Source organism: Arabidopsis thaliana, chromosome 5, assembly GCF_000001735.4.
Source record: "Arabidopsis thaliana chromosome 5, partial sequence".
Lineage (NCBI taxonomy): Eukaryota > Viridiplantae > Streptophyta > Magnoliopsida > Brassicales > Brassicaceae > Arabidopsis > Arabidopsis thaliana.
The window spans coordinates 26,008,820-26,034,245 of NC_003076.8; the positions used below are offsets into that span (position 1 = coordinate 26,008,820).

Here is a 25,426-nt window from a genome sequence, read left to right on the forward strand (position 1 = left end):
AAATTGCATGTCCTAAGAAAGAAAGCAAAATGAAATAAAGTATTGTTTTCGGCTTAAATAATATATGTCATGTGGTCAAGAGTTTCCTTCGGGAATTAACAATTAGAACCTATTATTGCGCTAGTGGTAAAACTTTTTACATCATTAGGAATGTCATCCGACAACTTGATATTTTAAAATGATGTCAGGTTGAAATTTTTGATGTTAAAGGATGGTTTAATTGGTGACAGTTCTAGGGTTTTGGATGTATGTCAAGGATTTGTGGGATTATATGACCTCTGCAAGTTATATACTCTACGTCCAGTCGTCCACCACGTTTTACCCACGCCATTTATATTAAAAAGTCGGTGTAAACATCTATTTCTCTGGTGATAATCAGTGATGTGCTTATATAAATTCATATCTTATTTGCAACTTTCAATAATTACAGAGTGATTAATTTGTTACCATTATCTTTGAACGCAAAATTGTAAAAATTACAAGTGATATAAAATTAGTCTAGATGATTTCTGTCTATTAGCTGGTTATATCGTCGTGCCAGTTCAAAACCAGCATGAGACAACTTTTCTTTGAAATTTTGATTGTTAGTTTTGCCCATTTTAAATTATGTAATAAACTCATGAATATAGCTTTCACCTTTATGTATATATCTACTCTAATTACCTCATTTCTTTGTAGCAAACTTGATAAAAAAAAGTTCTCAAATAGTTTGATCAAAAAATGACATTTCTGACATTTGTCTAATATAAGCACATCGGTGCCGAATTCGCATTGTTCATAAGAGAATTTTTTACCAATAACTTATAAAAAAAATTGGTTTACGAAAAAAATGACATTTTTATTACTCTGTTTTTTTTTATTCTCCTGTGAAAACAAACAACAACTAAAAACACATACAAAGGACTGCAGATTCTTTTGTACCCCCTGTAAATTGTTTTTCATCTTTTTTTTGCTTCGAATTAAAAGATCATTGTGATGATATATGTTTTGTTCTTGTGTTTTTAGAATCCAACAACTTGAGTATACTGGGAATAAGCATCGGACTGCATAGCAATTGGTGCTCGAGTAACATGATCAGGGAGCTCGAACGCATCCACTAGTTCCTTGGCCACATTCCTTACTTGAAAACTCAAATACTCTGTCAGTTTATGAATCGCCTGCAAACAAAAACCCGATTTTTGTTTTGTTTTAAACCAATTTAATCGAGAAGTAAGTCACTGATATAATCTGTGGGTTACGATTATACAAGAAAACAAACCTTAGCTTTGTTAGGCGCCACATAATCCACGTTACGGTACGTTCCTATATCTTTCCAGATTCGGTCCAATGCGTAAAGATCACATGCTAGTTTCAGAGCAGCTTTTGCACTTGGGTCCGGGCAGCTGAAGAAAGTAACGGTTTGATATCAGAGATTATTATAAACTTGATTTGGTGAAGTTTTTATGGAAAGATTTTGGTGTGATTCTTACTTTTTAACAGCTTCGATGAACTTGGCAAGAATGACTGTTTCAATGTGAGATTCTGCAAGCGTTAAAAGATGATTCAAGCATCTGTTCCATGCCCCGAAACCACCAAGAGTCTTTGAATGCTTCTGCAATCTCGCTGCCACATTTTGTAGCAATCGCGATGTTCGATACTGAGGAGACAAATGTAAAGAATACAATTGTAATGAATGAAGGCAATGAGAGTCTCAGAGAGATATTATATACAGCAAACACTAACTCACCCGGAAAGCATCTAGTTGGAATTTAGGATCTCTTAGATGATCTTCACCTTCCCAACGCGCTGTAACGGGATTTGGCTGAGACAAATAAGTGTTCATTGATTCTCTCAAGTAGCTCCATGTAACTGTCAATGTCCCGCCTTGGAACTTTTCTTTATAACGCTTCAATAAATCAGCAGCCACCTGAAAGCAAAAGAAAAACTTTGAGCATGATTATTCTCAAGAGAAGTGAAAGTTTCTTAAAGGAGTGAAAGGAGGACCTGTTGCAGAAGTACAGTGTTGTCTCCTTCAAATGTTTGGAAAATGTCATGATCATTTCTCAAGCTTCCAAATCGGTTAACAGCTGCGTAACCATGACCTCCACAGGCTTCTCTGCAGACCGAGAGCGCCTTGGCGGTGTAAGACGTCACATAAGATTTGAGCCCAGCAGAGAGTGCATGGACATCAGCAACCAATTGCTCATCGTGAGTCTTCTTCATCTCTGAATATTTCTCCACAAGGTATACAGTTGCAAAATGGTATGCATAGGTGGAGGCTAACATCGGCATGAGCTTGTGTTGTTGAGACTGGTAATCGAGAATACTGACCTCAGGTTGCTTTGGAGGCCCGAATTGTTGTCTTAGAAGAGAATAACGAATGGCAATCGTTGCAGAGATTTTAAGGACGCCAACAGATGCATAGGCAAGGCCAACTCGACCACCTACAAGCTCACCGAGTGTTGCACCAAATCTTTTATTGATTGTTGGCAAACTACTTGTATACGTCCCATCTCGGGACACATCTCCAAAACGATTGAGAAGATTATCACGGGGTATTCTCACAGAACGGAATCTCAACGCACCATTATCCACTCCATTAAGTCCCACTTTATGTCCACAATCTTGGATTTCAACACCAGGGAGTGTCTGGTGTGTTTTCATATCCCTTATCGGAACAATGAAGGCGTGAACACCCATATCCGAGACTCCTTTGGAATCATGAGTTGGAAGTATAAGCCTGGCAAAAACAGTGGCAAACTTCCCATGAACTGCAGCATTTCCAATCCACCATTTGATAGCTCCATCATTAGGTGTATCGATCACAAATTCGTCTTTAAGTGGATCGAATGTCGCCGTGGTCTGAAGACCTTGCACATTTGACCCTAGAAGAAACATAGACAGACACTTAATACTGGGCATGACACTGAGACAGACTACTAGATGCTGAGGGGACATTAGACATCACTCACCATGGTGTAATTCAGTCATGGCAAAGCAACCGGTGTAATCAAGATTGTCAATGCCATCAAAATACTTGTCTCTATGCTTCTTAGTCCCTAAATTGATCACAGAGCCTCCCCAGAGACTGCAAATATATACGTATCAACAAATCAAATCCAGAGACTAGAGTATGAATCCTAACATCAATACTAACAAAACAAGATCAAACCTTTTCCATCAAGAACAACCACAAAACAAAAATATTTCAATTTAGACTACTACTAACCTGTATTGAACGCCCATCTTAATCCCAAGGGACATATCAACACTTCCAACAGCTTCCATGATTGCGAAATACTTCTCAGGATCATCAGCAACATACCTAAACGGCCTTACCCCAGCTTCTCTAACAAGCCCTATAAGCTGATTCATACACAATTCCCGATGATCATCCTTGGAGATCTCGATCGGCGTCTGCAAATCGGGTCGGGAATTGAAAAAGTCGAAAATTTTCTCTTGTATATCTATATGTTTTCCTCTCATATACAGCGACAAAGCTTCGCCGTTGACATCCAGCTTCTTCGACCTCGCCGAACACGTCTCCGTCTGCACCAACGGTAACGACGGCGACGGCGTCAAGGAGGGAGATAGGTGTAAAGACAATCGTTGGATCCGCCTCGCCGCAATTAGCCCATCAGATTCCTCCTCCGTCATCGGATTCTTCTCTCGCCGCGATTCCATTTCAATGAGTTGAAAATTTTCTCTTCGCTAACGAATTTATGAAAATTATAAAGGTGAATGCTTTTACGGCAAGGAAGATGACGTGGACACGTCGTTGTCAATGACGTGTAGATATATAAGTGGATAACAATTTGGCTCTATCTGGTGTGCTTTTCGAGGTGATCTCTTTCCTTTTTTTGTCAGATAAGATTTTTGACCAGACATAAGCCAGATTGATCTTTTCCATCTTGTTACCCAACTTTCCTAATTTTAGGTAATGTGGGCTTTTGGGCTTTATGTAACTGTGGGTTTTTAATTTGTGGCCCATTAAGTAAATCTAAGAGTCCTCGCGCGTGACTCCCGAGTCCGACGAATTCGAAACGCGGGTCAAAAGAAAATCTAAGATCGGAGAAATCAGGATTTGTTCCCGCCTCAACCACTTCTAAAATAAACCCTAATTCTCTGTTGAGTATATTTTTGCTTCCGATTAAACCAAGATTTCTCATTTCTTGCTTCCGATTATATCAAGATTTCTCGGCCAACGACGGATGCCATTAATCCATTGGTAAGTAACCCAAACTCAATTTGATTTTGTCTCTTTCGTTAAATTTAGGGTTCTTCGTTTCTAATGTACGAATCGCTTCATTTTCTAGCTTCTTTGTCAGTTAATTGAAGTGGGTTTTGTTCAATTTCATATCTTGGATATTAAAAATTGTACCTCTAAATTCTTAGGGTTTGTTGGTGAGTTTTGATTTCTTGTTTGGAAATTTAAAACGTTTTTGGTTTTTGTTTTGTTTTGGTGATATTTGAAGATGACTGGAGATTGGTGCAGCCTAGTAGTGTCCAAGGAAACACGTGTCGCATTGTGTGATATGACTAACCTTCCAAGCAAGAGAGGGCTTTCAGCGATTTTGGGAGATTTGCTACTTAAATCTGGAGATGATTCTGGTAAGAGCCTTGCTGCTCGTGAAGGCTCCGGTGTTAAGTTTTCCAAGAGGTTGTGTTTAGTTGTTGACGACTTGGTCAAAGAGAGTACTAGGACTAGTGATACTAATGAAGCTTCTTCTTCTGAGGATAAGATTAGTTATGATTGTGATTCTGAGAATTTAGATGTCAAAGAATCTCAGGGTGAAACCAATGCCGGAGATATTGATGTGGAACCTTCTAAAGATGATACTGTGAAAGAGACGTGTGAGAAAGACTCGAACATGAATGTATGTGGCAGTCAAACCGATGCTGTTACTAGTGAAGACTTAGCTATGACTCTGTTTAGTAGCAACAATAATGAAAGTGAGGGTTTGTTAGTGCCTAATCCTCAGGCTATCAAATCGTTTAATATGAATAGATGTTCGAATGTTGACGGTATGGGAATTGTTAATCACCATATGGAAGCTGACGGCGAGCTTAAATCTTGCTCTTGTTCATTTTGCCTGACAGGTTTGGCTGATTCTTTAGTGTGTTGGTTTTTTGTTATTGCTGTCTCGTTGATTCTCAATAACATGATCTGACTTAGTTTTGTGGATGTAATGAATTTCTTCAGCTGCATATATCTGGTCAGATCTTCACTACCAGGATATCAAAGGTCGATTATCTGGTAAGTGTTCTTATTACACTGCAAAACACAGAGTCGAATAACAATGGTAAATTTCATGTATTTGTGTTGAATGCAGTGTTGAAGAAGAGCCAGAAAGAAGCTAGTGGCTTGATCCAAAGGAACGATAGAGGAACGCCAACGGATATTTATGGATCTGAAAACTCCAACAACTCCACAAATACAGATAATCCCATGGAACAATGGACATCTCTATTTCGTAACATGGAAGGTATCTTGGCTCGTGAAAGCAACCACCTCGTAAGTTCCTCAGACCTTATATTCGACTGTGTTTTGTTTTGGTCCGTAAAAATTGGGTTCTGTGTTTTGATGTCCATTGCTATTGATAACCTGTGCAGCACAATAGCTTTGTAGCCATGAAAGAGTTGAGAGAAAATTGCAAGATTGATCTGGAGAGAGCGACGAAAACATCTCAACAAAACAACACTTAGGTTCTGATTGTCGGTTTGAATGTTGTGAGAGTTTGTAACCTTCTTCCTTATATTTGAAGCAACTCATGTATGTATTATAACATCTATTGACATCATTTGATGTTGCATCTATGTTTAGTGTTAGACTTGGTTCTTCTAGCAAATTGTTTCAGATCCTTGAGACTAGTTATTATATTGATCTCTGTGTTAGCTTGTTTACATTTGGTTTCTACGGAAATTAAAAGGATTTAAAAAAAAACTACACGCGTGTACTAAATAAAAACACGCGCACCATAAGCGCGTTTAGCGCGTGAGACAAAAATGCGTGGACTATATAACCCTCCGATTTGGTTTTTTTTTGCATAAATGAAAAAATAGGAGGACCAGCAGCGCGTGGGTCGAGATTTTCATCAGTCTTCTTTTGTTAGACCAAAAGTTCCGTTTATTTGTCGCTTGCAAACAATTTTTGGGCTAAGAAAGATGATTAGTATTTAATTATATATATATAATCGTTAATAATCAACGTTTCATTTAAACTATAGTTGGGAATTCTAAGTAAAATAAGATGTAGCAAAAATTAGAGGGTCCATGGAAATATGGAATCATGATAAATATTGATTAGCTACCTAATCATGTATATTAGGCTAGCAATGAACTAGTAATTAAGAATAGGGATATTGATTTGTTTCTGCTTTGACATGCAAAAGTCAACTATTTTAATAGTCCTATAGTCAACGAGTTAGCGGTTTCATCTCAATAATTCTTTTTCGTTCTTTGGTTTTAAAAAAGAAAATATTTATCTAGAATTCACAAATGCAACAACACTATTACAATCTATATATACATTTTTTTTGAAATAAATCTTATAGTTGGGACTTATTTACAATGGTTGCCACTGGATTAATATTTGTTTTTGATAATTAGAAAAAAAATCTTCGAATTAAATATTTGATATTTAACAATCTTCCTAAAATCTCTCTACATTAACTACACGATTGGTTACTAAAATAAAATTTTCAAAATATTTAATATCATTTAATTACTACAAAATTATCATTATTGATATTGTTTTTCTGCATGACTATTACAATTCAATTATAATCATCAAACCGCAGAGATATTTGATAGCATTTAATTATTACAAAATTACAAAATATTTAGACAATGATTCATAAACATATGATAAATAAGATCAACATTAATAAAATAAATGAGTTTTTTTTACGGGACGGGTTGGCGGGACGGGTTTGGCAGGACGTTACTTAATAACAATTTTAAACTATAAAATAAAAATATTTTATAGAAAGTTACATAGATAGTTACAAACTGCAAATTTTTATATATATTAACTTTAAAATATAATTTGTCAGGTGAAAATCTAGTAACTATATATATTTAGGTCGATTTTATGGTTTTTAAAAAAAAATCTCACACCATTAAATTGAGTGTGTGTATGTACTTTAGTCTTCAATTTGTGAAAAATCCATGTATTCTTACAATTTAAAACGTTTGCAATAATATTATCTTAAATCTTTATCCACCAGTTCCAAAGGGTTTTTCATACAGATTGATAAGTGGTGTATATTTACATGTCCCTATATGTTCCAAAAGCTTGAAGCTTTTTGATTTGCCGTTTGGATTACACACTCGTGATGGAAATTCAATTTCTTGAATCAATTCCTCTGGGTGAGAATCTGATCTAATAATAATGGTTCGTAAAAAAGTTACAAAAAGTATGATTGTAATTTGTTACTTTATTTGTTGTTGTTGTACAATGCTACTAATACAAAATGAAGGTTGGTATAAAAATATCTATGAATATAAGTGAAAAAAGTAGAGAAGATTCACGAGAAGCAACCTAAGTCCCTGCTTTTCCTGAATCAAACAAAAGCTGATAAAAAAATCCAAAAATAATGTCTTATATTATAGACATTGACCATTTTTTCTTATACAATATATGGTTTGACATTGAGCATTTGAGCCTCATTTCTTTTATACTATGTTATCTCATAATTAAAAATCCAATGTATCTTTCATATATATAAATGTCTAATTTTCGAACTAATAAATCATCTATGTCGGTTTCTAAATAACAAAAAAAGACCAAAAATCTGAAGAAATTGTTAGTGCTAAAATGAGAGTGAAGGTGCCTTGCGTAATTTACAAGTCAAATCCACGTAGGACACAACGTGTGAACACGTCTATGTGGGTCCTTTGTGTTTTCACACTAAAAGCTGATTGGTTCCGAGCTTTCAATCCTTTCTTTTGTTTCTTTTTTCATGTATTTATTCTACTATACCCATTCTTTCGTTTAAAAGAAAAAAAAAAACAATATCACAATGTTGATAATTCCCAAAATTCAAATACATATCATTTCTTGTTTTTTTTCTTAAACTTGGATGAGTCGTATGTCCATTAAACTTTATGCTATAGGGAAATAGAGTTGTACTAGTTTGCTACTTTGCTTCATTTTCACTGAATATGCAAGAAACTTAACGCATAGTAAAATTTCGAAATTTGTCCTAGGTAATTTGATCAAACGAATTAAGTGGACATAACAATTGTCAACGCGTTTATTTCATACTAATAATTTTATTAAATGCAAATGAATTTGATTTTTTGAAGTATAAAAAAATAAGATTTACGATATACACATGACGTCATCAGCGTCATTGACTTCACCACAGAAAAACCTCATGGCCGAGAAATGAAGACATATATAAGCCAAAGTTTATGGCGAAACTATCAAACCCAAGATCGTGACTATTTCAAATCTTAACATAAGATATAAATCTTCGTTTCTACTTTTTTTTCTTCCATAATATAGTCAATTCGTTTTCTTAATTAGGGCTTCTTCTCTTTGTTTCTCCAATCTTTATTAGTTTATTTATTTATTTTGGTTATTGTATACAAATGGCAATGGCTTTAAACATGAATGCTTACGTAGACGAGTTCATGGAAGCTCTTGAACCATTCATGAAGGTAACTTCATCTTCTTCTACTTCGAATTCATCAAATCCAAAACCATTAACTCCTAATTTCATCCCTAATAATGACCAAGTCTTACCGGTATCTAACCAAACCGGTCCGATTGGGCTAAACCAGCTCACTCCAACACAAATCCTCCAAATTCAGACAGAGTTACATCTCCGGCAAAACCAATCTCGTCGTCGCGCTGGTAGTCATCTTCTCACCGCTAAACCAACCTCAATGAAGAAAATCGACGTAGCAACTAAACCGGTTAAACTATACCGAGGCGTAAGACAGAGGCAATGGGGTAAATGGGTAGCTGAGATTCGGCTACCTAAAAACCGAACCCGGTTATGGCTCGGTACGTTCGAAACGGCTCAAGAAGCTGCATTAGCTTACGATCAAGCAGCTCATAAGATCAGAGGAGACAACGCTCGTCTCAATTTCCCAGACATTGTTCGTCAAGGACACTATAAACAGATATTGTCTCCGTCTATCAACGCAAAGATCGAATCCATCTGCAATAGTTCTGATCTTCCACTGCCTCAGATCGAGAAACAGAACAAAACAGAGGAGGTGCTCTCTGGTTTTTCCAAACCGGAGAAAGAACCGGAATTTGGGGAGATATACGGATGCGGATACTCGGGCTCATCTCCTGAGTCGGATATAACGTTGTTGGATTTCTCAAGCGACTGTGTGAAAGAAGATGAGAGTTTCTTGATGGGTTTGCACAAGTATCCTTCTTTGGAGATTGATTGGGACGCTATAGAGAAACTCTTCTGAATCCATTTTATCTTTTTGATTCATTTGTCTCTAAATTGTAGAATTTTATTTTCAGAGCTTTGTAAGGGAAGTTCTTGAATGAGAGTTGCAGAGGACTAGTGGAACCTAACTCTGTTTTCTTTTGTAAGTATTGTTTATAATGGGCCGTTGAATGGGCCTTATTGATTTAAACAGCCCAAGTTTTTATTTAAGACGAATCCAAAAACTAATGGACTTCTTTTTTGTAGTGGACTTAAAACTATTTAAGAAACCATTTACCACTTTCATAATTACTGATTTATTTGCTTGGTTGTTCCTTGTTCTTGCTTTTTATGTCAAAAACAGGAATTAGAAGTCCATATTAATTTACATGACATATAAGAATCCAGATATTCAGATATTCTAGTTATTTAAAACGGTGAGAATGACTTAATGACCAACAAAAAAATGATTAAAAATCATAATTTGTCAATTTAAAGATGAATTTCTGAGCCATCTAAAGGTTAGTTGAGAATGTCAGAGAAAGGGTAAAAACAGTGAAACGTGTCCATTGAATGTGGATCCCCATTGTTAAGGCATTCTCCTTCACATGCATCACCATGTGCACATTTATTCATATACATAGGGGTTCATGATCCTTTTGTAAAACATTTATTCATTATGAATGCTTGATTTCGAAGCGTGGACCGACACATTTCCAACGCTGACACGTGTTAAGGATCTACGAGAGGTCCAACATGAATATATGCATGGTGAGAGACAAATGACATGGACATGAAGTGGAACACGTACTTAACATGTAGGTTCTCATGCGGTGCAAGAAATAGACGAAAATGTGTCATTCCTTGTTACTTTTTGTTAAGAGAAATTGTACTTTAATTCAAACAAGAAAAAGGATTTGGAAGTTGAAAAATTTGTCATGTCTCGGTCATTGTTAGCACAAGTACTCTATATCTCTTCATGTCATAAAAAAAGTTACGGACCTACCAAGGATATGTGTCTAAGTCCCACTAGTTGACAATCTACATCATATATTAAACTCGCATTGAATTGTTCTGTTATTTCTTCCATCTAATTTTGTTTTGCAAAATGTATTGTTCAATATTTTGGGTGCAGAATTTTACAGAAGAATCCAATGGTCCCATTATGAATGGAACCTATTTAGAGAGAAAAATGGCACAGTATCTCATTTGAAAGATTATTCTTTTGTGAAAGAGAGGGACAATAAGATACATAGATATTTAGTTTGAAACAAAAAGCATTAGAAATTTTGAAGACAAATACAGTAACTAAAATATTATCATTTCATAAAATGATACACATTTGCATTATGATTTTACAAAAGGTATCAACTACATATACCCCTTTCCCTTACAATAGCCTAACTTGAAAAGTAAGAAATTGCCTACAAGCAATAAAGATAGAAGGCTATAATAATATATCCCCAAATCGATAAAAGTTCCCCATTTTTCTTGTTCATATAATCTCTTTTACTAAAAGAAAAGATTTGTGATGAACAAGATCAATCTATAAGAGGATCTTGTACAATGTTCCATTATAGGTTAGGGATGTACATATTATATCTATATATGCACCTATAGTTATGAATATTCTCGTTTTATTAAAAAGACTACTAAATGTACTTCATTGCCCCTTGCACGTTTATTGCTGCATCTGTTTCCACTCCACCAACCGTCCCAAGAAATTCATCACCTGTATATGTTACCAGAATATCATTATAATTGCGTAACTAATACGTACATAAACATATACGGTTTATATATGCGTAAATTGATATATCTATTTGTATAAGTACTTGCCTCAGGTGGGTCTTGTAAAGAATACGACGCACTGGTGTCTTTGGGGAACTTGGAGACAAGAATACCAAAGCCTTGTCCTCTCCCTCGTAGTAGCTAATTTATATTAAAACACAATTAGTAATACCAAATTCAAAATCTATATTGGGAGTAAAATTTTGTTAAACCTGATGTTTTGGCTATTTTTACACAAATTCAAAATATTAAAAGCATTTTAAGATTCACAATTTTCATTTGTAATGTATACCTTAAATGCATCTTCATCGGTTTTATCATCACCAATGTAAATTGGAAATACATCGTTACAGTTTTCAAATCCTGCAAGAGCCATAGTTCTAAATTTAGAATTGTTCATATTTAACTTTTAAAAAGGCACATTTACGAGCTAATATTATTGTTGATGAAAGAGTTTAAATAAGCAAAAATAAAATTCAACAAACGACCAAAGAGAGTCTCACCGAGTGACTCTAACAAAAACTCAAGAGCCTTGCCTTTGTTCCATTTAATTATAGGTCGGATTTCAAAAACCTGTTTATAAGTACAAAATTAATTAAATTAGAAATTTAAAAGCAAAAAACAACACTGAAATAAGACATTCACCAACAAGAAGATGTCACGTCATACCTTTCGACCTTGAGACAGTTTCAACGTCGGATAGTTCTTTACCACCGACCGAACTTTTGAAGCCAGCTCGCTCCATTTCTGAATATTTTTTAAAGATTATTGTTCACTCTATTAGTTTTGCTATCAATAAACATACATTAATCGGATAAGTATTTGTTTTAAATACTATATTATTGTTGTTATTATTAACAATTACCTTCTCGTCAACACAACGGAAGTGCACAGAAAGACAGAACTTGTTGTTCTCCACTTTGGCTCCTGGTGTAGATTTGGTTTTCTCCACTAATTGTTTATAAACCTGAAAATAAAACGAAAAAATTCTAAAATCAGATACATACAGAGATGATAAAAAGAATAAAATAAAAACACAAATTTATTTACCTCATCGATCATGGGAAGAAAGTCGCCGGCTGGTTGGTAAAGAACGGATGGTTTATCCTAAAAACCAAAAGTAACATTTTGTTAAGAGAAAATACAAAACTAAAGAAAATCAGGATTGAAATTCTCTAACCATGTGAATTCAAGAGTCTACCTTATTGTATCTTGAGAAACCTTTAGTTGGGCCTTTAATATCCATCCCATGGCTTCCAGCATAATACAGTTCTGCTAGCTTCACAAAGCTATAAACCTACAAAAATATTCATTAACAGAAGATAATTATTTGAAAATGGTTCATTATCATGTTTTGTTAAGAGAAATGAGAAATAAAATTGTCTAACAAAATGTACCTTGTCGATGCATCTACCAGTAACTATGGAAGTTGGAAAACACTTAGCCATTTTTTTCACTGTTCTTCTCATCTGTGAAACATAAAACATAAATTGATATATACAAAAATAAGAGATTTGCAAATCAAAACAAAAAACAGAAAATTATGGAAATCGATCTTGATTGATTATAAGAACCTTGCTAGTCATGAAAGCTCTGTCTGGATCATCCACGATCGGAGAAAGAGTACCGTCATAATCAAGAAACATGACGATTTGTTTTCCTCTTGCTTCTTCGATGATTCGTTCGAACATGTTAAGTGCTGATGGATGTCGTTTCTGATCAGAATTAGAAGACAGATAAAGTTAAGCATTACTTTAAGAATTAGAAACAGACTTTATGTGAGGAAAAAAGTGTGTAATGGAGCTTACGATCCAAGAATTGTGTTCTTCTTCGGAAGAGAAAGAGGAAAGTGATTTGAGATGGGTAGGAGAAGAAGCTCTCATGGAGTCAACCCAAGAGTTAAGTCTTTGACTTTGATCAGCTCCATTGATTTCAAGGTTTTTGAGGAGTTTTTTCTTGGAAACTGAGATGTAACCAGGAGCAGTCGGTGGTTTTTGAGCGGTAGGAGTAAAGACAGAGGAGTTAGAGACTGTAGAGACCGTTATGATCCCGGTCTTGGCGTCTGATACGACGACGTTTTGGCTCACCATTTTATATAAAACTATAAAAACAGGGGATGAGCAGAACAGAGGAGGAGGTAATTAAAGAGAATGAGACCAAACGAGAAACTAGGAAGGAGGAGGAAGAAGTGAAGTTGCTATGTTTTTTGAAGTGTTCGAAGAGACGAGATAGTTTGGGAGAAATGCGAAGACCAAGAGGTGGCTTTTATAGACGCACAATCTAAAACTAAAGTGCTAAACCATGAGAGAGGGAGAGAGAGTCTTGTTACAAGTTACAAGTGGGAGCCATGGGACCGAGGTTCTTATGTGGGGGACCTACAAGCCGGGCCCAGCTTGAGGTCCGGAGGAGGAGCCGAGGAAGTGGTGTGACTCTTCTCTTTGTGTAAATGGTCCCTTTCTAAGGCCACGTGTCCCCGAGCCAAAGGAAAACACCTTCTCTCCGTGTCTTATTCGTCTACGTCGTATTCGTATATATGTTTTTAATAACCTAACGTCGTCGAACATATTATATAACTAAGTTATTTTTGTTATATTCACTACCAATTAATGTCCACTTCAACGTTATATCAACCGTTTTTGTTTCGTTTGGGGAAATTAATTGTATAGTGATGACTACTATTATTATGTACAGTTGTATAATGATAAATTTGTAGTAATACCAAAAATAAAATAAAAAGATTAAAACCAAAAGCTTTCATGATTGTATAGGAACATGGATAGGAACACGTACTCTAAATTATTCAAACTTTTGATACTGTTTCGTATTAAAAAAAGACTACTTTTATTTAGTTTTTATGATAAATTATTGATATTCGAATACTTAATCTAAATATAAGGTGCCTTGACAATAATCACACCATCTAGGCGACTTCACCGTTTTCATATAAACAATCAAAGTGATCGTATGAACATGACCCCTTGCGATGCATGCAGCCACACGTACAATAGAAAAAATGACATTACATTTAATTAAAATAAATCATCATATTGTAATAAAACCATCACGCTCTCGAACTTTCTTATAGACCTAACTTTTGATCATGAATTGACATAAATTATTAAAAGAAAATTTCAGAAAGAGAAAAATGAATTCAGATTAATAAATACGCATAAGTTTTACCAAAAATTATAAAACGGATTATTCTAATTACTTAAAATTTTGAACACAAAAACAAATTGAAGTATATGGAAACAATCGTTCAATAGTTGGCACTAAACCAAAGTTCAAAAACTAATATATATAATATATTCGAATAACCTAAATGTACCATTATATTTATTGATGTGATTAGATACAAATCAGTGATATACGTTCTTTCTTTAAAAGCTTGAATTAGGAAGACTCGTATCCATACAAATATGCGAGAGATGATCACCCACGTTCCTAAAATAGGTTGACCCTTCGAGAAAGTTTTAGTCGATTCCGGTTTCATCGTTGGTATCAGAACAATTGTAAGTTGTAACGCTTCTTTTCTTTTGCACGTGGATTTTGGTTTTTGGACCGATTTATGTTCATTGAATTTATCTCGCGTCCCCTTTTGGGTTTGGTGCTTATCAAATTATGTTGTCTTTTAGTGATAAGTTTTGCGTGTTTTTATAGGGTATCACATTGTAACAAAATGGTGTCGTTCTAGTGTAATATACATGTGTCATTGCATGCATGTGTGTAAATATATATATGGGTTGCATTCACATGTACAATGGTCGAGGTATTAGATGTTATAAAGAAGCTTTATATAATTTAGTAATTATTTTTACATATAATTAATACAAGTGTAACTCGAAGACGCCCCTTGTCTTTCAAAACCAAAGCACCCTTTTTGTGCTAACCTCAAAACCAGCAGCGGCTGCAAATGCATATTAATCATTTAATTAATACTGATATATGTTTGCAAAGTTTTATATTATCTCCATTCATATTCAAATTAATTTGACAGTGTGACTTTTATGTCATCCCATCTTAATGATGACAAACAAAAAAGGACCATATATTCATATTTTTGTTTTTTCTGTCAACACGGACTATATATAGATATGATTTTCTGCAAACGAAAATAGTAAGCTTGTACTAGTGCTACTTTTGTTAATTTGTATGTGTATTAATTTGAAAGCGAAAAAATAATAGCATTCTTCTGAAAAAAATCTATAATATATCTGTTGTTTGTTAAACTTGTGGACTCTGTATTACTAATATGCATATGTAAACAAATCGAACCTGTGGATCGCGTGGCGTGGGAATATGCTTTTTCTTACTACATCCCTATTATTGGGTATAAAATGAAATTGTTTCAGTCAAATGATATTGATTCTATATATATACATTTTTTGATCTATATACATATATATACTGTTTTCCATTTCAAGTTTTCAACCAAATTTACCGTCTTCGTATTATGGATGAGTCGTCGTCTGACATTGAAATGAACAAATTCGAATGTTTTTCTATTAGCTCTAGAAACGCTCGGAGATATATGTATATATATATATATATATATAAAACTATAGTAAAATTTACTTAGGGGAGGACCGGAGGAGAGGTGTAGGTCGAGAATTCAATTTCCTACCAAGAATCTGTGTTATTCAAGGAAAATTCAGTCTTCTGTTTGATCACGTTTATGGTTAAAAATACCTAGTCAATGGCACGAAGCCAATAGACTACATTATTTGTTTGACTACAATGCCGAATAAGATTCTTGGAGGTGGGAACGGAACGTTTGACTTTCTGACCAACTAAGAACATTTAAGATACTAGCTTCTAAAATTCATCAAAACCAATTTTTTCAGTTGAGTGATGGTCTTTATAACCTTTTTATCTTCCGGATTAAGAAAAAAAACGAATTTTTAGTTTACTTGTTAGGTAGCCTTATTTATCAAATTTGCTTTGAGGGTATTTCTAATACTCTTTTGTAAATGCTTACCAAACTCGGATTCGAAATTCAACATAGCCAACAAACTTAAACATAAAAGCTCATTGTTCAATCAAATTAATAAGCTAATCATATCAGAACTCTTTTTTCAACAAGCTATATTAATATTAGATTACCAAAATCAGAATAAACCAACTCTTTTTATATGAAATAAAGATTCCGCAATATTTGCTTATACGATGTTGACCAAAAGAATGTACATATGAACAAGAACAATCAAACCATCGGGAAAAGAAAAAAATATATAAATAAATATTCTTGATTTCTTAGGATCTTATTCGTTTTGCCATGTGCTTCCAAATTTTCGATTCGATGTATGTTGGAAAAATTACTCGAACCTCATGTGAACGCGATCAATTTAGGAAGTATTTATTAAAACATCAATTAGACTGATGGAGTGATGGTTTTTCCTTCCAGTTTCTGTTAATAGTTTTAACATCACATAAAAAAAAATTATTTTCTCTTTACATTCATAGAAGAAGCTTTCTTTATTTTCTTACAAGGTTTGAAATAGTTCAAAATCTAATGTGAAAAAGAGGGACATTAGTCATTATTCGAATTACTTGCCATATAAGATTTTTTAAAAATAAAATCGAAAGGATATGAGATAGTCGGACATCCAATTGACGATGACGTGAGCAGATATGTAGATTCAGATTCTTTCAATCTTTTGTTTCAGATTAATTATGGAAGTACACTTTACAAATATATAATAAGAAAATTTTGAATAAAGCTGCAAATAAAACTAATTTTTAACATAAGGATCTGACTGGTGCCCAATTTTTTTAAGTCATAAACTGGAAAGCAAACCCGTGTTTTTCGGCTGAATCAACGCCTTTGAACATCTTCTCATATTGTTGTTAGTTTCAATAAGCTTTAATTGTTTTTCATTCAGTATCTGATTTATTTTGGAGAGGCGATGATTCAACATATAACTAATGTCTCAAAAAGTTAGATTTTGAATTAGTTAGCTACATGTGCATGCACATCCACGAAGTTTACGAAACTTCTCTTGATGATCCTTCACTTAACAGTTCACCTCCTTATAAATGGGTTTAGTACGTAGACTAGTCTTCAAAGTTTTTTTTTTTTCAATTTTTTCTTTTTTCAAAAGTTTATATTCGCTTATTTCAATTATTATTACTATGCGTACGTTGTTGTGGAAGTGGAAGTCAATAGAAGTGCCAGGCTAAATAGTCGGCCACGGACCGGACCGAGTCCAAAAAGACTCAAAAAGGTTCATAACGTGTCAGGAGCTTGTCGCTCGCTGCCCAAACCATATGACTCGTCTGAATCTGTCCTTCTTTTTCAACCGACACCACACGTGTGGTCTACTTCGTTACGTGTCTCTATTGAAACACAAAGCCCTCCTAATGGTCGGCAGATTCTTCACGCAGAAGATAAAATTACATACTCCAATTAAGTAAAAAATAAGACATGCATTCATCGTACGTGCACGCACCAAATCCACATGTAGGTCTCCCCGATTTATCCCATCAATAGGCTAGGTCTTTCTTGATAGGTTTTCTGAGTTAAAATAAAAACAAAAAAAAAACAAATTTTCGATTTATCAAAAGCAATTTTCTTACTGGTGTTCTTTTATTGTAGAGTCAAGCTTCAATTGCTGTCATCAGTTCATTACCAAAAGAGCGTAAATGATTATGGTACATGTTGATGCGATAAGTGGCCAAAAAATATATTTTGTAATGTATAGTAAAAGAGGATATGTTGTGACGAAACTCATGGTCGTCCAATGGTTCAAAATTTCGTTTTAAAATTGAAATATCAAAATTTGGTAATTTCTTATATATTGTAAATTAAATCAAGATTGCAACCGTCAATCTTAAAAAAAAAACATTTTACAACAGAAAAATAGCTGGAACTAATATTACATTTCATGATTTTTCGAGTACCAAACATATATACATGTTGAATGAAAAGCTTAAAATTAGTGGCAATAATAGAAGGTCAATATCAGTTGGAGACATTCAACGTGTATAAATTGACATGAGGGTTTTGGAATATTAGCCAACTTATTGCTATTTCATTTTCTATATAAATAAAAGAGAGAGGAAAATATTAAAAGTTGATGTGATTTTTGGGGGAGTGAAAAGAAAGTAGAAGAAATGCGCTGGAAAGAGTTGTGATGAAGTGAGAAATGAGAGTGTGATTACATGTAAAGAAGCTTATTCTACGTCGTTGGTCTAAGTGTGTTTCTCATCACTTTCCTATCTTCCTTTTTCTGTCGAAGCATTATGGAGCTAACACCTTTCAATCTTTTATTTCCATTGTAAACCATAAACTTGGTTTTTGGGAAACTATGAAACTTTATATAATTAAAAAAATATAGTGATTGTGATTTTCTTCAGTTTCATAAAAGGACTAATATAACTAGCGCTATCACCTTAGTTTGATTCGAAATTTGCAAATTTTCCAAAAATAATTTATTATGATTGACAAACAAGAACGCAAAACAGATGACAATACACAGAATATCGAATCTTAGCATACGTATGAGTGTAAAAAACCATACATCGCAAAAAAATAAAAATAAACTTGTCAACAAATTTTATTTTTTTGTGAAACGTCAACAAATTTAAGAATAAATTAAAAAATATTCTTGGACCAGAACAGTTCCATTTCACGTAGAATAAGACGAGGAAAAAAATACGATGGGATATAAGGAATTGTATTCTTCATTTATTTATACTTTATATCTCTTTGAGCTTTATTTTTACTTTCGATGCGTATTTATTATATATATCCAAATTTATTCTGAATACTATGATAATTGAACTGTGTGAAGTTGAAAAAAAAAAAAAAAAAAAGAGTAAATTGACAGGTAAACGGAAACAACTGCCAAAGCCTAACGGTATCGCTGCCTTAAAACGTACTTTCGGTCGTGGAAAATGGGCCCACCTCATCATCCCCACGGCTTTCCTACGCTTTCTGACTCAGTTCCTTCTTGGCCCACAGGCCCATAACCATATTAAATTAATTACTTTATTTTTTATGACAAATCCTAATTACTTTAAATCAAAACAGTGATGGACTTTTATAAAATTAGTGGGATATTGAACAAGAAGACAAATTAACTTTAAATACCTAGTTTAACTATGATTTTTTTTCCTGTGCAAATGTTATTTTTCCCTTTTGTTAAATCATGAGTTATACTTAACAAAAAAAATTGCAAGAAAATGAATTGCCACTTATTGTCGGTACTGATAAAAGAGAGGGTAAAAAAAGTATATTGAAAAAGGCATGATTCTTTTGTCATTATATGAGTTGCTTTTTCTTGCTTCATATCATTGCTTTATAAGTTATAAACCTTGTGTTCGAGAAAAAATATTTATAATATCATTCGGTGGGATTTAAGCAATTGGCTATCGTATTACCTTTAGAATATGAACATAATATATGAACTTCTACACATCAATCTTTAATTAACCACAACCAAAAAGAAAAGAAAAAAATTTAATCCAAAGAGACATAAAAAACCTTGGTAAAATTTTATAATCATTAATGTAGTATTAGTTACCACTTATCCCTTTATCGATTTTAGATATAATAAGTGATGATAAAAAATTGACAATCCAACGCAATATGATCAAGTCGATTCATCCCCTCATTAACAATCAAATTATTTATATAAGGCTTATCCTGTAAATTTTAAGTACTGGCAAATGTTTCCACAATGTTATTTACTATTTCTGTTGTTATTGTAATTTATCTTTTTCATATCCCTATATCCCGAAAAGGAAAATTGTAGTATATGCTTTTTGTTATCGACTTATCTTGATGAGTCATCTCTAAGCTCCATATCTTTCTTTCTTTCTTTTTTTTATCAACGAGCTCCCATATCTTCAAAGAACCTTATTACATTATTAATATCTCAGAAGGAAGATTTAACCATAGTAGTTTGAAAAATTGGGGTTGGATATAATTAAGGAGCCTAGTATCTTTAACTAGTAAAAGAAAATAAAGAATATCGGTGCTGTTTTAATAATTTTAAAACGAATCTGAAGACGGCGAGATATCACAAATAAGTGGAAATTTTGAAATAAGAGACAATCTAGCATTAACACGCCCAAATCCGCATGGTTTGCAAAAATTCTTTAAAAAGCTAGCATCTAATTTTCTCTACGAAATCAGAATATTCCAAGGAAATCATGAAAGTAAATTAACCCACTAAAAATATATATGTGGGATCTCACACGTGCAAGTTATTTTTTTGGATTAAGGGAAGAACATTATAAAAATTCAAAGGTCATTGCATATTAAGTATGCATTACAAGTGGGTGTCTTTAAAACAATATCAGATTCTGATTTGATGGAATCCTCAACGGTTCACAAATCACCTCTTCGGAGATTTTTTTTTTCTTTTTTTTTTAAAAAACAAAGAAAAGGATTAAAGAAACGAAAGCATTCGAATACATTTAATCAAATGTGATGTGCTTTGGGACTCTTGGGATCTGGCCGTCCAATTTGGTGGATGCACAGTTGCACATCCAACTTGGTTTCAATTGGAATATGAATATAAATGATAATGATGCCACAAACAAAATTTTATGCTCCGAGTTTCGAAATGAGGAACTCGTTTGGAAAAAAAAACTAATGGTTCAAGTTTGACAAAGAATTAATATCTTAAGAGCATATTGGAATTTCAAATTTATTGCATATGCTTTGACACACAAAAAAAAGAAAAAAGAAAAAAAAGAGAGGCATATGCTACGTTTATAACTATTTTCTTTTAAAAGATTAATTAATAATCTCGTAAGTTCAAAACAAAACTCAACTTCTGATCTGGGTTATATAAGCCCAAACCCAAGCCCAATTGAAAAATTCTAATCCCGATAACGAACATGGGATGATGCAGCAGTTGACAAAAAAAAAACATATCTGTTGGAAAAAATCAAACAAGTCATTAGTTCCAACGGATATAGGCTACAGCACCGGAATATCCACAATTCCACATAAACTATTGACTATTAATAGCTGCATTATTATTGTAATCTCTCAAGACAAAAAATTAGTATATCTTAAAATCTTATTTTATTAATCTTCGCCTAAGCGAACAAGCATAGGACTACAATAAATTTCAAAGTTTTCAACATTCTTCGATTTCATAAAATTTGGCTCTACTAACTAAAAAGAGTCATTTCAGACAAAGAGGTCACGCGGTAGCTCCGCGATCCTCCTCCGTCTCCTCCTCCTCAACACCGTCGCAATCGCTCTACCAGTAAGTCACTTCCTTGCAAAATGCAAATACACCTACAAACCGTATACTACAAATAAATTGCGACATCTTTAATGATAAGAATGTTATTTAATTAGTTGGACAATGATGAAGACAAGTGCGTGTTCACGGTTTACATACGAACCGGTACGGCATGGAAAGCCGGTACAGACTCCGTCATGAGCCTCCGTCTTTACGACAGTTACGGTCAAGACGCGGTTATCTCCGATTTGGTGTCATGGGGAGGTTTAATGGGTCCATTTCATGACTATTTCGAGAGGGGCAATCTCGACATTTTCAGTGGTTTAGGTTCTTGCCTCTCAGGTCCGGTTTGTGCAATGAATTTGACATCCGATGGCTCTGGTGATCATCACGGTTGGTATTGTAATTACGTGGAAGTGACCATGAGTGAGAGCCGTCGGAGAAGTTGTTCACAGGAGAAGTTTGAAGTGGAGCAATGGCTGGCTCGTGATGCTTCACCGTATGAGCTGTAGGCGATTAGAAATCATTGCTCGGACTTGGTCAAGAATCGGCGAGTCGTTATTCCCATGATGTAGTGGGAGATTATTTATGTGTCAAATGTCATGTTTACGTGTGTGATTGAGAATTTGTGGTTTTTTTTTCTCGAATAATGAAAATGAAAACAACTGTGTTATCATTGTATTACACTGCTTCATATTCGAGTGATCAATGTATAATATTATAAAAGAACATGGAGAGAGTTAAGATCAAAACATCTATGGAGTGTTTTGAGAATGAAATAGTGAAACATCTATGAAATGTTATTATTCTTAACAAATGATATGGGCCTTAACGGGCCCAACTAATTATTTTTTGTAGGGGTATATTGGTCGAGGTCCAGTGTATTTTAAAACCCACTAAGCCAAGATTTTGGAGTAGCAAGCTCCGAATGCAAAGACCGGCATAGGTGGCCGTAGCCACTTGCCCAAAGGTACTCTACTACTCCGACGTATATATTTCTCGACATCGGAAAATTTTGATATTTTTTTTCATGGACAAATTTTGGTTTTTGAAAATGCTAAAATACAGTATTCCCACAATCTCATTCCTATACAAACAATTTAATCATTCAAAACCCAAAAATAAAAATTAAAGAATTCACACGATTTGTCATTTTTGCCAGCCCAAAAAAGAAAATCAAACAAGGAATATTCCGGCTGTTTTCTTTTCTCAATCCATATATCCCTCACGGTTGTTTACTGGTTTTTATTCACCGGAAAAATTCTCAAGAGTCTTGTCCACTACGTTTCATGAGTTGTTGTTGAGCCTCTGATAATCCTCTGATAACTTGCTCATCCTCCGGCGACTCCTTTTTCAATATCTCGTAGTCACCCACCGCTAATTCCCACTTTTCGATCTGCATCCGCAATTAATTAATAATTACAAACAAGTCCCAAATTTTCTCAAAATTTTATATCGACCCCACTAGTTTTTATTGTTACCTTGGCGTTACAATCGGCTCTTCTGAGGCGAGCCTTACCATATCCCGGCCGGACGGAGAGAGCCGCCGTGCAATCCTCTATAGATTTATCAAATTGACCCAATTTTGACCGACAAGCCGCGCGGTTACAGAGCAAAACAGAGTTTCGTGGATCGTGATCTAATCCCTCACCATAAGCGGCGCACGCCTCTTGGAACCGTCCAGATTTAAACAGCTCGTTTCCTTTAAACCGAGCTTCAGTCACCGCTTGTGCCCGTCGTGAAATCATAATCACCTCTCGGTTATTCCCGTCCAGCTTCCCGGCGCGTTGGATCGCCTCCACCGCCTCGTCGAATCTGATAAAATCAAATTAAACCGGAATTTTCAAATTAAAAACCAGTTCATAACTCTATACCGAGTTTCAAACAATAAAACCAATACAGACCGAAATTTCAGTATAACTCTAGTTTTTACCATGTTATATAAACAAGAAAACCAAAAAATGTAACATGAACCCGGTAAATCAAATTTGAGATACCAGGTTTTGGGATGTGAAACCGGAATTATCAAATTGAATACCGGTTACTGTAATAAACCAAGAATTGTAAAGAAGAACAGAACAAAACAAACCTGCCAGACGCTAAGTGAACCTGAGCACGGACGACCAAGAAACCAGCATAACCGACCGGTCCGTAGTACCTAGTACTAGCATCAATATCGAAAACCGGACATCTAGACAAAGCATCATCAGCTTCTTGATGTCTATGTGTCTTCAACAAAGCTTCTGCTTGCAATGCATAGACCTGAGGGGCTGCATCAGCTCCTGAAGAGATTGTGTTTGTTGTCTCCGTAATCAAACCATTCCAATCTCGTAATCTCTTAGCTTCTGTGCATTTGTTGAGATGTGTCTGTACCGTTTTCGCCTTTGCAATGTCTTCACGATCAGCTTCGGGACCCGAATGTTTGAAATGATATATCGATTTCTCCACTTCTCCTAACCTATCGAAATTTGTGAGATTCTTAATAACGTTTTTTAAGAAAAAGTAATAATTGTGAGGTTTTGAGATTACCTGAGGTACAAGTTACCCAACCTATGATGTGCTCTGTGGTAATGAGGCTCAATTCTGATTGCTTCTCTGCATTCAAAAACCGCGTCAAGGATTCTCCCTAGGGCGGTCAAAGCCGCGCTCTTGTTGCTACGGTAAGCAGCTTTGTTTGGATCAATTGCAATGGCTGCATCATACAATGCTAAAGCCTCTGCGAAATTCCCATTCTTGTAATCTTCATTCCCCATGATCTTCAAAGTTTCCGGATCCATTCTTGTTGAGATTGCTCTACACAAAGATCCTGATTGATCTTGACTCTTTGTTGTCGTCGCCGTTGCAGCCCCCATTGTCGTCCTCTTCACGCCATATCCATTGTTATTACCGTAATTTACACCCGCAGTTACAGGTCCAGTCTGATTCAAATTGCCAAGATTACCATATAACATTATATTGCTAGAAGATGCACGAACCAATCCATTGGTTCCTTTTGCTTTCTGATGATCCGTGATCATGCTTTCAAGCTCACCCGATAAACCAATGGCTTCTCTTGGCACTTTCCTCTGTCCTCCTCCTCCTCGATATGGATCAACACTATTACTATTGTTGTTATAACTACTTCGTTGGTGATTCTCGTAAGTCCCTAATTGATGGTTATTAGGGTACTGATTTGACGAGGGTTTTGATGGAACTACGGATCTCTGGTTGTGATTTTGGTTGTTCTGGATCTTGTTATTCTGGATTGGCTCAGCGGAAACTTTCTGATCATCACGCGGCTTCTTTAACTCGGTGCCCGGAGATTTAGTGAATTGAATGTTGCTTGTTGCGGTCGCAGCCGTAGATGTGCTTTTCTGGCTACCGTTATCGACAGCGGTAGATTTCTTGGACCACAAGCCACGTCTACCAAACATTACACTCAATAAACCACAACCTGATCTTCTCTCCGCCGCAGCCACCGCCGTGTTCTCCTCCATCTCAAGAACCGGCCTGAGAATTGTAAAACCCTATCTCCCCCGAAGAACAAATCAAAATTCAGAGATAGAATAAGAATCAAAGAATAGATTATGAAAACCAGAGATCAATGGTGATGAGAAGAGAGAGAGATCTCATGTTTTAAAAAGAAGAATAGAGGAGAAAGATGTGATTAGGCTTTTCTCGGCCGGACGGTAAAGAGGAACGAAGATTCTTCCGTTTCGTGTTTTGTATTGGTGTCATTAATTTTATATATTGTGTCATTATGATTTTTGGTTTTTACTACGGAAATGAAAAATAAGCGACTAATAGTTTAGGTGAAAAAAAGGAAAGACGAAAAACGATTGGAAATTATATGTTTATGTAATTTTGTTATTGTTATTCGATGTCAAAATGAGTTGGTGGTGAGTTTGAAAGTTGGTGCCAATGCATTACTGGTTAGTTAATCACCTCTATTTCTCTGTTCTCTTTGTCAGCTCTTACTTTTTCTTGTTTTTGGTTATTTGATTTTAATTTTTCTAAAAATTATTATAGTTGTTGCGTGCTGACTCGGTCGTGTAAGAGAGAAGAATGAATATT

General features: G+C 34.8%; 6 protein-coding genes across 11 annotated transcripts; 3 read left to right on the forward strand and 3 right to left on the reverse strand.

Moving 5' to 3' along the window:
• Window positions 1–701: 701 nt before the first annotated feature.
• ACX2 (acyl-CoA oxidase 2) lies at window positions 702–3,865 on the reverse strand. 2 transcript variants are annotated; one of them, NM_125910.6, is made up of 7 exons: window positions 3,209–3,865; window positions 2,952–3,067; window positions 1,984–2,864; window positions 1,727–1,906; window positions 1,470–1,636; window positions 1,259–1,382; window positions 702–1,157 (listed from the first exon to the last, which is right to left on the reverse strand). In NM_125910.6, the coding sequence occupies exons 1-7, from the start codon at window positions 3,661–3,663 to the stop codon at window positions 1,002–1,004; spliced, it is 2,079 nt and encodes a 692-aa protein (NP_201316.1). In that variant the 5' UTR covers window positions 3,664–3,865; the 3' UTR covers window positions 702–1,001. The 2 variants fall into 2 exon arrangements, with proteins under 2 accessions (NP_201316.1, NP_001032145.1); NM_001037068.1 differs by having other exon boundaries at window positions 816–1,382; window positions 3,209–3,700.
• A 90-nt stretch (window positions 3,866–3,955) lies between these two features.
• On the forward strand, window positions 3,956–5,920 carry AT5G65120 (DNA-directed RNA polymerase subunit beta). Of its 2 annotated transcripts, NM_125911.3 has the most exons (5): window positions 3,956–4,207; window positions 4,455–5,079; window positions 5,183–5,236; window positions 5,313–5,494; window positions 5,593–5,920. In NM_125911.3, the coding sequence occupies exons 2-5, from the start codon at window positions 4,455–4,457 to the stop codon at window positions 5,683–5,685; spliced, it is 954 nt and encodes a 317-aa protein (NP_569006.1). In that variant the 5' UTR covers window positions 3,956–4,207; the 3' UTR covers window positions 5,686–5,920. The 2 variants fall into 2 exon arrangements, with proteins under 2 accessions (NP_569006.1, NP_001331421.1); NM_001345670.1 differs by having other exon boundaries at window positions 4,014–4,207; window positions 5,183–5,494; window positions 5,593–5,844.
• A 2,445-nt stretch (window positions 5,921–8,365) lies between these two features.
• Window positions 8,366–9,530, forward strand: AT5G65130 (Integrase-type DNA-binding superfamily protein; the record flags this gene model as incomplete). 2 transcript variants are annotated; one of them, NM_001345671.1, is made up of 1 exon in its annotated part: window positions 8,366–9,506. In NM_001345671.1, the coding sequence occupies one exon, from the start codon at window positions 8,578–8,580 to the stop codon at window positions 9,415–9,417; it is 840 nt and encodes a 279-aa protein (NP_001329953.1). In that variant the 3' UTR covers window positions 9,418–9,506. The 2 variants fall into 2 exon arrangements, with proteins under 2 accessions (NP_001329953.1, NP_201318.1); NM_125912.2 differs by having other exon boundaries at window positions 8,584–9,530.
• A 1,107-nt stretch (window positions 9,531–10,637) lies between these two features.
• Window positions 10,638–13,561, reverse strand: TPPJ (Haloacid dehalogenase-like hydrolase (HAD) superfamily protein). 3 transcript variants are annotated; one of them, NM_125913.5, is made up of 11 exons: window positions 12,977–13,561; window positions 12,743–12,883; window positions 12,566–12,637; window positions 12,370–12,465; window positions 12,219–12,275; window positions 12,034–12,135; window positions 11,838–11,915; window positions 11,672–11,741; window positions 11,461–11,531; window positions 11,217–11,309; window positions 10,638–11,109 (listed from the first exon to the last, which is right to left on the reverse strand). In NM_125913.5, the coding sequence occupies exons 1-11, from the start codon at window positions 13,256–13,258 to the stop codon at window positions 11,059–11,061; spliced, it is 1,113 nt and encodes a 370-aa protein (NP_201319.2). In that variant the 5' UTR covers window positions 13,259–13,561; the 3' UTR covers window positions 10,638–11,058. The 3 variants fall into 3 exon arrangements, with proteins under 3 accessions (NP_201319.2, NP_001330820.1, NP_001119501.1); NM_001345672.1 differs by having other exon boundaries at window positions 11,217–11,531; NM_001126029.2 differs by lacking the exons at window positions 10,638–11,109; window positions 11,217–11,309 and having other exon boundaries at window positions 11,509–11,741; window positions 12,977–13,403.
• Window positions 13,562–21,255: 7,694 nt separating this feature from the next.
• Window positions 21,256–22,184, forward strand: PLAT3 (Lipase/lipooxygenase, PLAT/LH2 family protein). Its single transcript, NM_001037069.5, has 2 exons — window positions 21,256–21,394; window positions 21,490–22,184. The coding sequence occupies exon 2, from the start codon at window positions 21,571–21,573 to the stop codon at window positions 21,883–21,885; it is 315 nt and encodes a 104-aa protein (NP_001032146.1). The 5' UTR covers window positions 21,256–21,394; window positions 21,490–21,570; the 3' UTR covers window positions 21,886–22,184.
• Window positions 22,185–22,364: 180 nt separating this feature from the next.
• Window positions 22,365–25,211, reverse strand: TPR14 (tetratricopeptide repeat (TPR)-containing protein). The gene is made up of 4 exons (NM_125914.5): window positions 23,903–25,211; window positions 23,463–23,831; window positions 22,855–23,188; window positions 22,365–22,769 (listed from the first exon to the last, which is right to left on the reverse strand). The coding sequence occupies exons 1-4, from the start codon at window positions 24,847–24,849 to the stop codon at window positions 22,638–22,640; spliced, it is 1,782 nt and encodes a 593-aa protein (NP_201320.1). The 5' UTR covers window positions 24,850–25,211; the 3' UTR covers window positions 22,365–22,637.
• Between the last annotated feature and the right edge of the window lie 215 nt (window positions 25,212–25,426).

Excerpts from the sequence above, each read along its gene's own strand:
- AT5G65120 (NM_125911.3), top strand. The coding sequence starts at position 4,455 with ATGACTGGAGATTGGTGCAGCCTAGTAGTGTCCAAGGAAACACGTGTC. Across the intron at positions 5,080-5,182 it reads TTGTTCATTTTGCCTGACAG|CTGCATATATCTGGTCAGAT; the intron begins GTTTGGCTGATT and ends GAATTTCTTCAG. Across the intron at positions 5,495-5,592 it reads CTCGTGAAAGCAACCACCTC|CACAATAGCTTTGTAGCCAT; the intron begins GTAAGTTCCTCA and ends TAACCTGTGCAG.
- ACX2 (NM_125910.6), bottom strand. The coding sequence starts at position 3,663 with ATGGAATCGCGGCGAGAGAAGAATCCGATGACGGAGGAGGAATCTGAT. Across the intron at positions 3,068-3,208 it reads AAGATGGGCGTTCAATACAG|TCTCTGGGGAGGCTCTGTGA; the intron begins GTTAGTAGTAGT and ends ATATATTTGCAG. Across the intron at positions 1,383-1,469 it reads TTCATCGAAGCTGTTAAAAA|CTGCCCGGACCCAAGTGCAA; the intron begins GTAAGAATCACA and ends TACTTTCTTCAG.
- PLAT3 (NM_001037069.5), top strand. The coding sequence starts at position 21,571 with ATGAGCCTCCGTCTTTACGACAGTTACGGTCAAGACGCGGTTATCTCC.
- TPR14 (NM_125914.5), bottom strand. The coding sequence starts at position 24,849 with ATGGAGGAGAACACGGCGGTGGCTGCGGCGGAGAGAAGATCAGGTTGT. Across the intron at positions 23,832-23,902 it reads TTGGGTAACTTGTACCTCAG|GTTAGGAGAAGTGGAGAAAT; the intron begins GTAATCTCAAAA and ends AAATTTCGATAG. Across the intron at positions 22,770-22,854 it reads GAGCCGATTGTAACGCCAAG|ATCGAAAAGTGGGAATTAGC; the intron begins GTAACAATAAAA and ends TTGCGGATGCAG.
- TPPJ (NM_125913.5), bottom strand. The coding sequence starts at position 13,258 with ATGGTGAGCCAAAACGTCGTCGTATCAGACGCCAAGACCGGGATCATA. Across the intron at positions 11,742-11,837 it reads AACTGTCTCAAGGTCGAAAG|GTTTTTGAAATCCGACCTAT; the intron begins GTATGACGTGAC and ends ACTTATAAACAG. Across the intron at positions 11,532-11,671 it reads GTTTTTGTTAGAGTCACTCG|GATTTGAAAACTGTAACGAT; the intron begins GTGAGACTCTCT and ends TGGCTCTTGCAG.